General features: G+C 38.8%; 1 protein-coding gene across 1 annotated transcript; it reads left to right on the top strand.

Moving 5' to 3' along the window:
- Positions 1 to 7357: 7357 nt before the first annotated feature.
- LOC124734815 (piggyBac transposable element-derived protein 4-like) lies at positions 7358 to 8587 on the top strand (the record flags this gene model as incomplete). The annotated part of the gene is made up of 3 exons (XM_047248554.1): positions 7358 to 7551; positions 7655 to 8017; positions 8175 to 8587. Coding segments are annotated over 3 exons (970 nt in total), but the record flags the coding sequence as incomplete, so codon positions are not given.
- Between the last annotated feature and the right edge of the window lie 3571 nt (positions 8588 to 12158).

Genomic DNA, 12158 nt, shown 5'->3' with positions numbered 1-12158 from the left:
ACTGGCTCTTCTTACAGTCTATGTTTTGAACCATTCCTGTGACACTAGTTACAGATTCCGATGCTTCACTTCAGGTTCACTGTATCCCTCTGACCTCCTTATTGACGATGAAACACAGAAATTGCATCGGAATTAAATACAAAAGGCACAATGCCCACCCAAGTACAAGAAGGCTGGCTCATCTTACAGTCTATGCTTTGAACCATTCCTGTGACACTAGTTACAGATTCCGTTGCTTCACTTCAGGTACGCTGTATCCCTCTGACCTTCTTATTGACGATGAAACACAGAAATTGCATCGGAATTAAATACAAAAGGCACAATGCCGAGTCAAGTACAAGAAGACCGGCCATTCTTACTGTCTATGCTTTGAACCATTCCCGTGACACTAGTTATAGATTCCGATGCTTCACTTCAGGTTCACAGTATCCCTCTAACCTCCTTATTGACGATGAATCACAGAAATTGCATCGGAATTAAATACAAAAGGCACAATGCCGACTCAAGTATAAGAAGGCTGCTCATCTTACTGTCTATGATTTGAACCATTCCTGTGACATTAGTTATAGATTCCGTTGCTTCACTTCAGGTTTACTGTATCCCTCTGACCTTCTTATTGACGATGAAAGACAGAAATTGCATCGGAATTAAATAGAAATGGCACAATGCCGACTTAAGTACAAGAAAACTGACTCTTCTTACTGTCTAAGTTTTGAACCATTCCTGTGACCCTAGTTACAGTTTCCGATGCTTCACTTCAGGTTTACTGTATCCCTCTGACCTTCTTATAGACGATGAAACACAGAAATTGCATCGGAATTAAATACAAAAGACACAATGCCGAATTAAGTACAAGTAAACTGACTCTTCTTACTGTCTATGGTTTAAACCATTCCTGTGACACTAGTTATAGATTCCGATGCTTCACTCCAGGTTTAGTGTATCCCTCTGACCTAGTTTTGACTAAGAAACACAGAAATTGCATCGGAAGTAATTACAAAAGGCACAATGCCGACTTAAGTACAAGAAAACTGACTCTTCTTACTATCTATGTTTTGAACCATTCCTGTGACACTAGTTATAGATTCCGATGCTTCACTTCAGGTTTACTGTATCCCTCTGACCTTCTTATTGACGATGAAACACAGAAATTGCATCGGAATTAAATACAAAAATCACAATGCCGACTTATGTACAAGAAACCTGACTCTTCTTACAGTCTATGTTTGAACCATTCCTGTGACACTACTTATAGATTCCGATGCTTCACTGCAGGTTTACTGTATACCTCTTACTTTCTTATTGACGATGAAACCCAGAAATTGCAACGGAATTAAATGCAGTCGGCACAATGCTGACTTAAGTACAAGAAGACTGACATTTCTTACTGTCTATGTTTTGAACCATTCCTGTGTCACTAGTTATAGATTCCGATGCTTCACTTCAGGTTTACTGTATCCCTCTGACCTTCTTATTGACGATGAAACACAGAAATTGCATCGGAATTAAATACAAAAGGCACAATGCCAACTCGAGTACAAGAAGACCGGCTTTTCTTACTGTCTATGTTTTGAACCATTCCTGTGACACTAGTTATAGATTCCGATGCTTCTCTTCAGGTTTACTGTATCCCTCTGACCTTCTTGTTGACGATGAAACACCGAAATTGCATCTGAATTAAATACAAAATTCACAATGCCGTCTTATGTACAAGAAAACTGACTCTCCTTACTGTCTATGTTTTGAACCATTCCTGTGACACTAGTTATAGATTCCGATGCTTCACTTCAGTTTTACTGTATACCTCTGACTTTCGTATTGACGATGAAACACAGAAATTGCATCGGAATTAAATACAAAAGGCACAATGCCGACTCACGTACAAGAAGACTGGCTCCTCTTACTGTCTATGTTTTGAACCATTCCTGTGACACTAGTTACAGATTCCGATGCTTCACTTCAGGTTCACTGTATCCCTCTGACCTCTTTATTGACGATGAAACACAGAAATTGCATCGGAATTAAATACAAAAGGCACAATTCCTACTTAAGTACAAGAAAACTGACTCTTCCTACTGTCTATGTTTTGAACCATTTCTGTGACACTAGTTACAGACTCCGATGCTTCACTTGAGGTTTACTGTATCCCTCCGACCTTCTGATTGACGATGAAACACATAAATTGCATCGGAATTATGTAGAAAAAGCACAATGCCGACTTAAGTACAAGAAAACGGACTCTTCTAACTGTCTATGTTTTTAACCATTTGAGGGACACTAGTTATAGATTCCGATCCTTCACTTCAGGTTTACTGTATCCCTCTGACCTCCTTATAGACGATGAAACACAGAATTTGCATCGGAATTAAATAGAAATGGCACAATGCCGACTCAAGTACAAGAAGTCTGGCTCATCTCACTGTCTATGTTTTGAACCATTCCTGTGACACTAGGTACAGACTCTGTTGCTCTACTTCAGGTGCACTGTATCCCTCTGACCTTCTTATTGACGATGAAACACAGAAATTGCATCGGAATTAAATACAAAAAGCACAATGCCGAGTCAAGTACAAGAAGACCGGCTCTTCTTACTGTCTATAATTTGAACCATTCCTGTGACACTAGTTATAGATTCCGATGCTTCACTTCAGGTTCACTGCATCCCTCTAACCTCCTTATTGACGATAAAACACAGAAATTGCATCGGACTTAAATACAAAAGGCACAATGCCGACTCAAGTACAAGAAGGCTGGCTCATCTTACTGTCGATGATTTGAACCATTCCTGTGACAATAGTTATAGATTCCGTTGCTTCACTTTAGGTTTACTGTATCCCTCTGACCTTCTTATTGACGATGAAACACAGAAATTGCATCGGAATTAAATAGAAAAGGCACAATGCCGACTTAAGTACAAGAAAACTGACTCTTCTTACTGTCCATGCTTTGAACCATTCCTGTGACACTAGGTATAGTTTCCGATGCTTCACTTCAGGTTTAGTGTATCCCTCTGACCTTCTTATTGACGATGACACACAGAAACAGCATCGCAATTAAATACAAAAGGCACAATGCCGATTTAAGAACAAGATAACTGACTCTTCTTACTGTCTATGTTTTGAACCACTCCTGTGACACTAGTTATAGATTCCGATGCTTCACTTCAGGTTTAGTGTATCCCTCTGACCTTCTTATTGAAGAAGAAACACAGAAATTGCATCGGAATTAAATACAAAAGGCACAATGCCGACTTAAGTTCGAGAAAACTGACTCTTCTTACTGTCTATGTTTTGAACCATTCCTGTGACACTAGTTATAGATTCCGAAGCTTCACTGCAGTTTTACTGTATACCTCTGACTTTCTTATTGACGATGAAACACAGAAATTGCATCGGAATTAAATACAAAAGGCACAATGCCGAAACAAGTACAAGAAGACCGGCTCTTCTTTCTGTCTATGTTTTGAACCATTCCTGTGACTCTAGTTATAGATTCCGATGCTTCACTTCAGGTTCACTGTATCCCTGTAACCTCCTTATTGACGATGAAACACAGAAATTTCATCGTAATTAAATACAAAAGGCACAATGCCGACTCAAGTACATAAAGGCTGGCTCATCTTACTGTCTATGTTTTGAACCATTCCTGTGACACTAGTTATAGATTCCGTTGCCTCACTTCAGTTTACTGTTTCCCTCTGACCTTCTAATTGACGATGAAACAGAGAAATTGCATCGGAATTAAATAGAAAAGGCACAATGGCGACTTAAGTACAAGAAAACTGACTCTTCTTACTGTCTATGTTTGAACCATTCCTGTGACACTAGTTATAGATTCCGAAGCTTCACTTCAGGTTGACTGTATCAATCTGACCTTCTTATTGACGATGAAACACATAAATTGCATCGGAATTAAATACAAAATGCACAATGCCGATTTAAGTACAAGAAAACTGACTCTTCTTACTGTCTATGATTTGAACCATTCCTGTGACATTAGTTACAGATTCTGATGCTTCATTTCAGGTTTACTGTATCCCTCTGACCATCTTGTTGACGATGAAACAGAGAAATTGCATCGGAATTAAATACTAAGGGCACAATGCCGACTTAAGTACAAGAAAACTGACTCTTCCTACTGTCTATCTTTTGAACCTTTCCTGTGACACTACTTATAGATTCCGATGCTTCACTTCAGGTTAGTGCACCCTCCATCTGACCTTCTCATTGACAATGAAACACAGAAATTGCATCGGAATTAAATACAAAAGGCACAATGCCGACTTAAGTACAAGTAAACTGACTCTTCTTACTGTCTATGTTTTGAACCATTCCTTTGACACTAGTTATTGATTATGATGCTTCATTTCAGGTTTACTGTATAACTCTCACCTTCTTATTGACGATGAAACACAGAAATAGCATCGGAACTAAATACAAAACGCACAATGCCGACTTAAGTACAAGAAAAATGACTATTCTTAATGTCTATGTTTGGAACCATTCCTGTGACACTAGTTATAGTTTCCGATGCTTCCCCTAAGTGTTACTGTATCCCTCTGACGTTCTTATAGACGATGAAACACAGAAATTGCATCGGAATTAAATTCAAAAATCACAATGCCGACTTATGTACAAGAAACCTGACTCTTCTTACAGTCTATGTTTGAACCATTCCTGTGACACTACTTATAGATTCCGATGCTTCACTGCAGTTTACTGTATACCTCTTACTTTCTTATTGACGATGAAACCCAGAAATTGCAACGGAATTAAATGCAGTAGGCATAACGCTGACTTAAGTACAAGAAGACTGACACTTCTTACTGTCTATTTTTTGAACCATTCCTGTGTCACTAGTTATAGATTCCGATGCTTCACTTCAGGTTTACTGTAATCCCTCTGACCTTCTTATTGACGATGAAACACAGAAATTGCATCTAAATTAAATACAAAAGGCACAATGCCAACTCGAGTACAAGAAGACCGGCTCTTCTTACTGTCTATGTTTTGAACCATTCCTGTGACACTAGTTATAGATTATGTTGCTTCACTTCAGGTTTACTGTATCCCTCTGACCTTCTTATTGACGATGAAACACAGAAATAGCATCGGAATAAAATACAAAAGGCACAATGCCGTTTAAGTACAAGAAAACTGACTCTTCTTACTGTCTATGTTTTGAAACTATCCTGTGACTCTAGTTACAGATTGCGATGCTTCACTTCAGGTTTACTGTGTCCCTCTGACCTTCTTATTTACGATGAAACACAGAAATTGCATCGGAATTAAATACAAAAGACACAATGCCGACTTAAGTACAAGAAAAATGACTCTTCTTAATGTCTATGTTTTGAACCATTCCTGTGACACTAGTTATAGATTCCGAAGCTTCACTGCAGTTTTACTGTATACCTCTGACTTTCTTATTGACGATGAAACACAGAAATTGCATCGGAATTAAATACAAAAGGCACAATGCCGAAACAAGTACAAGAAGACCGGCTCTTCTTTCTGTCTATGTTTTGAACCATTCCTGTGACTCTAGTTATAGATTCCGATGCTTCACTTCAGGTTCACTGTATCCCTGTAACCTCCTTATTGACGATGAAACACAGAAATTTCATCGTAATTAAATACAAAAGGCACAATGCCGACCTCAAGTACATAAAGGCTGGCTCATCTTACTGTCTATGTTTTGAACCATTCCTGTGACACTAGTTATAGATTCCGTTGCCTCACTTCAGGTTTACTGTTTCCCTCTGACCTTCTAATTGACGATGAAACAGAGAAATTGCATCGGAATTAAATAGAAAAGGCACAATGGCGACTTAAGTACAAGAAAACTGACTCTTCTTACTGTCTATGTTTTGAACCATTCCTGTGATACTAGTTATAGTTTCCGATGCTTCACTTCAGGTTTACAGTATCCCTCTGACCTTCTTATTGACGATGAAACACAGGAATTGCATCGGAATTAAATACAAAAGGCACAATGCCGACTTAAGAACACGAAAACTGACTCTTCCTACTTTCTATGTTTTGAACCACTCCTGTGACACTAGTTATAGATTCCGATGCTTCACTTCAGGTTTACTGTATCCCTCTGACCTTCTTATTGACGATGAAACACAGAAATTGCATCGGAAGTAAATAGAGAAGGCACAATGCCGACTTAAGTACAAGAAAACTGAGTCTTCTTACTGTCTATGTTTGAACCATTCCTGTGACACTAGTTATAGATTCCGAAGCTTCACTTCAGGTTGACTGTATCCCTCTGACCTTCTTATTGACGATGAAACACATAAATTGCATCGGAATTAAATACAAAATGCACAATGCCGATTTAAGTACAAGAAAACTGACTCTTCTTACTGTCTATGATTTGAACCATTCCTGTGACATTAGTTACAGATTCTGATGCTTCATTTCAGGTTTACTGTATCCCTCTGACCATCTTGTTGACGATGAAACAGAGAAATAGCATCGGAATTAAATACTAAGGGCACAATGCCGACTTAAGTACAAGAAAACTGACTCTTCCTACTGTCTATCTTTTGAACCATTCCTGTGACACTACTTATAGATTCCGATGCTTCACTTCAGGTTTACTGCATCCCTCTGACCTTCTCATTGACAATGAAACACAGAAATTGCATCGGAATTAAATACAAAAGGCACAATGCCGACTTAAGTACAAGTAAACTGACACTTCTTACTGTCTATGTTTTGAACCATTCCTTTGACACTAGTTATTGATTATGATGCTTCATTTCAGGTTTACTGTATAACTCTCACCTTCTTATTGACGATGAAACACAGAAATAGCATCGGAACTAAATACAAAACGCACAATGCCGACTTAAGTACAAGAAAAATGACTATTCTTAATGTCTATGTTTTGAACCATTCCTGTGACACTAGTTATAGTTTCCGATGCTTCCCTTAAGGTTTACTGTATCCCTCTGACGTTCTTATAGACGATGAAACACAGAAATTGCATCGGAATTAAATTCAAAATCACAATGCCGACTTATGTACAAGAAACCTGACTCTCCTTACAGTCTATGTTTGAACCATTCCTGTGACACTACCTTATAGATTCCGATGCTTCACTGCAGGTTTACTGTATACCTCTTACTTCTTATTGACGATGAAACCCAGAAATTGCAACGGAATTAACACTCTAAGCGCCAAGCCCGTAAAATTACGGGCCTGGGATCGCGCGAAAATCACCATGCCCGTAAAATTTACGGGCCGCTACATTTAATTTCATTCAAAACACTGCAACGTTATTTCTACGGGTTTGGCCAGCGCTATACGTTTTTCAGATGTTTATTAACAAAATGCGTCCATAGATGTCACGGCAGCGCTGTAATTCATGTTAAAACTTATCTTTGCGTTCTCAGTCTGTATATCATTCAGTTGTTTGTCATCATGTTTCGGCGCGGTTTATCAGACGCAGAAATTGCGGATTTGATCAATCATAGCGACACTCTGGATAATGTAGAGAGTGATTCAGACGATTCTGAATGCAATGGTGTGTTTGAAGGTACGTATTTCCGAATTTTCCACGTAATTGTGCAGTACGCACATATCTGTTGAACATGTGTAAACGATGTATGTAGTTACACATAATGTGATATTCTTTTTAGAAGACGAGATTGATGACAGTTTGTCTTCAGATGAAGACGAGAATGATGTTGAAGGTGTTGCTTCAAATCCAGCAGCTGTGCCGTATCCGAAAGACAGTGAGTGGACTGCAGTTGACACCTACCGACCTCTGCCTGTCAACACGACACCCAGGCAGATACTAGTGGATATTGATGAGTCGAGTTCTGTACTGGATTGCAGTAAAGTGTTCCTTACTGACAGTGACGTAAATGAACTCAAGAGACAGACAAATTTGTATGCATCACAGACAATACAGAAGAAAAGAAGAGGAAATAATCTGAAGCCCCATTCAGTTTTGAGTTCGTGGAAGCCAGTGACTATAAGTGAGATGAGGCGTTTCTTGGGTATTATTTTCCACATGTGTGTTCGAAAAAGCCCAAAATTGCGGACCATTGGAGCACTAATCCTGTTCTTAGTTGTAACTTTTGTCCCCATGTCATGAGCCGTTTGCGTTTCACTCAGATACTGTCATGCTTGCATCTTGTTGACAATTCAAATCAGAAAAACCAGGCGAAGATGGATTTCATCCACTTTACAAAGTTTTGCCATATTATAATAATTTGAAGGAGCGATGTATCCAGGCATATCGTCCCTCAGAAAAAGTGACAATTGATGAAGGAATTTGCCCATTTCGAGGTCGTGTGAGTTTCCGTGTTTACATGCAAAATAAGCCTCATAAGTATGGACTGAAAGTATATGCTGTTGCTGAAGCCAGTAGTGGCTATGTTGTAAATTTTGAAGTTTATGCTGGTAAGCATATTGTTGACAATTCTTCGTCTGCGGTTATTTTGCGATTGTTGTCTGACAGCAGCTTGCTGAACAAAGGCCACACTGTGTATTTAGATCGATTTTATTCCAGTCCAGAGCTATTTCAGCAACTGGCAGAGAAAGGCACTGAGCTGTTGGTACTGTGAACAAATCCAGGAAAGGATTGCCTAAAGATTTAGTATCTGCTAAGCTGAAAAAGGGCGAAATGTCTTTTCGGCGTAAAGATAATGTATTGGCAATGAAGTGGAAAGATAAGAGAGATGTGTATACATTGTCTACAAGGCATCAAGCAACATTTGGTACGCATACTAAGAGAAATGGGTCTGTAGTATTGAAACCACTTCAGGTACTTGATTACAACCTCAATAAAATTGGAGTGGATATTGGAGACCAACGCCTGCAGTACAATCCGTTCCAGCACAGAACTGTGAAATGGTGGCGAAAATTATATTTCCATTTGCTGCTTATGGGAGTATCAAATGCATTTTGGCTGTACAATGCAGTGCACAGGAAGAAAATTACAATAACAGACTTTATAACAGTGCTTGCAGTTCAGCTTGTTGAAGACGACACACTTGAATTCATTCCAAGAAATGAAGGAACTGTAGGTCGGCTAACAAAGAGACATTTTTTGCAGCACATACCTGCAACTACTAAGAAGTATGCTGCTCGTGTGTGTCACGTGTGCAGTTCCAGGAGCAAGAAACAGAGTGGCAAGGCTTCTCGCAAAGAGACACGATACGAATGTGAACAGTGTGGCGTTGCACTCTGCCTGGAACCTTGCTTTAAAATTTTCCACACTAAAAAACAATATGATTCTGTGTGAAATTTATATGTAATACTGTATACTATCAGAAACATGTAATGTAGTGCCACAATTTTGGTTAAAAATAAATCACAATTGTATTCCCTTATTCGTATGACTTTTTCTAAATTCTTAAAACATCTAAGTGATTTCTATAACTGTACCTTAAAGCTGTGCATTGTAAAGTAGTTTCTTTCACTCAGAATTAAAGTAGAAATGTGCAGCTTCAAGATGGTACCAAATTTGCCACAATCCAAACAGTAGATTTGATGCAGTAATTTTTTTAATATTGGTAAAATTGCCCGGTTTCTAGGGACGGGTGCATAAAATAGGCCTGGTACAGAGAGTGTTAAATGCAGTAGGCATAACGCTGACTTAAGTACAAGAAGACTGACACTTCTTACTGTCTATTTTTTGAACCATTCCTGTGTCACTAGTTATAGATTCCGATGCTTCACTTCAGGTTTACTGTATCCCTCTGACCTTCTTATTGACGATGAAACACAGAAATTGCATCTAAATTAAATACAAAAGGCACAATGCCAACTCGAGTACAAGAAGACCGGCTCTTCTTACTGTCTATGTTTTGAACCATTCCTTTGACACTAGTTATAGATTATGATGCTTCACTTCAGGTTTACTGTATCCCTCTGACCTTCTTATTGACGATGAAACACAGAAATAGCATCGGAATAAAATACAAAAGGCACAATGCCGTTTAAGTACAAGAAAACTGACTCTTCTTACTGTCTATGTTTTGAAACTATCCTGTGACTCTAGTTACAGATTGCGATGCTTCACTTCAGGTTTACTGTGTCCCTCTGACCTTCTTATTTACGATGAAACACAGAAATTGCATCGGAATTAAATACAAAAGACACAATGCCGACTTAAGTACAAGAAAAATGACTCTTCTTAATGTCTATGTTTTGAACTATTCCTGTGACACTAGTTATAGATTCCGATGCTTCTCTTCAGGTTTACTGTATCCCTCTGACCTTCTTGTTGACGATGAAACACAGAAATTGCATCTGATTTAAATACAAAATTCACAATGCCGTCTTATGTACAAGAAAACTGACTCTTCTTACTGTCTATGTTTTGAACCATTCCTGTGACACTAGTTATAGATTCCGATGCTTCACTTCAGTTTTACTGTATACCTCTGACTTTCGTATTGACGATGAAACACAGAAATTGCATCGAAATTAAATGCAATAGGCAGAATGCCGACTTAAGTACAAGAGGACTGACTCTTCTTACTGTCTATGATTTGAACCATTCCTGTGTCACTAGTTATAGATTCGGATGCTTCACTTTAGGTATACTGTATCCCTCTGACCTTCTTATTGACGATGAAACACAGAAATTGCATCGGAATTAAATACAAAAGGCACAATGCCGACTCACGTACAAGAAGACTGGCTCTTCTTACTGTCTATGTTTTGAACCATTCCTGTGACACTAGTTACAGATTCCGATGCTTCACTTCAGGTTCACTGTATCCCTCTGACCTCCTTATTGACGATGAAACACAGAAATTGCATCGGAATTAAATACAAAAGGCACAATGCCGACACAAGTACAAGAAGGCTGGCTCATCTTACTGTCTATGTTTTGAACCATTCCTGTGTCACTAGTTATAGATTCCGATGCTTCACTTCAGGTTTACTGTATCCCTCTAACCTTCATATTGTCGATGAAACACAGAAAAATGCATCGGAATTCAATACAAAAGGCACAATTCCTACTTAAGTACAAGAAAACTGACTCTTCCTACTGTATGTTTTGAACCATTTCTGTGACACTAGTTACAGATTCCGATGCTTCACTTGAGGTTTACTGTATCCCTCCGACCTTCTGATTGACGATGAAACACATAAATTGCATCGGAATTATGTAGAACAAGCACAATGCCGACTTAAGTACAAGAAAACAGACTCTTCTAACTGTCTATGTTTTTAACCATTAGAGGGACACTAGTTATAGTTTCCGATCCTTCACTTCAGGTTTACTGTATCCCTCTGACCTTCTTATTGACGATGAAACACAGAAATTGCATCGGAATTAAATACAAAAGCACAATGCCGATTTGAGTACAAGATAACTGACTTTTCTAACTGTCTATGTTTTGAACCATTCCTGTGCCACTAGTTATAGATTCCGATGCTTCACTTCAGGTTCACTGTATCCCTCTGACCTCCTTATTGACGATGAAACACAGAAATTGCATCGGAATTAAATACAAATGGCACAATGCCGACTCAAGTACAAGAAGGCTTGCTCATCTCACTGTCTATGTTTTGAACCATTCCTGTGACACTAGGTACAGACTCTGTTGCTCTACTTTAGGTGCACTGTATCCCTCTGACCTTCTTATTGACGATGAAACACAGAAATTGCATCGGAATTAAATACAAAAAGCACAATGCCGAGTCAAGTACAAGAAGACCGGCTCTTCTTACTCTCTATGCTTTGAACCATTCCCGTGACACTAGTTATAGATTCCGATGCTTCACTTCAGGTTCACTGTATCCCTCTAACCTCCTTATTGACGATGAAACACAGAAATTGCATCGGAATTAAATACAAAAGGCACAATGCCGACTCAAGTATAAGAAGGCTGCACATCTTACTGTCTATGATTTGAACCATTCCTGTGACACTAGTTACAGATTCCGTTGCTTCACTTCAGGTACGCTGTATCCCTCTGACCTTCTTATTGACGATGAAACACAGAAATTGCATCGGAATTAAATACAAAAGGCACAATGCCGAGTCAAGTACAAGAAGACCGGCCATTCTTACTCTCTATGCTTTGAACCATTCCCGTGACACTAGTTATAGATTCCGATGCTTCACTTCAGGTTCACTGTATCCCTCTAACCTCCTTATTGACGATGAAACACAGA

This window comes from Schistocerca piceifrons, unplaced genomic scaffold, assembly GCF_021461385.2.
Source record: "Schistocerca piceifrons isolate TAMUIC-IGC-003096 unplaced genomic scaffold, iqSchPice1.1 HiC_scaffold_1571, whole genome shotgun sequence".
NCBI lineage: Eukaryota > Metazoa > Arthropoda > Insecta > Orthoptera > Acrididae > Schistocerca > Schistocerca piceifrons.
The sequence above is the reverse complement of the archived record's forward strand: the minus strand, read 5'-3'. Positions and strand labels throughout refer to the sequence as shown.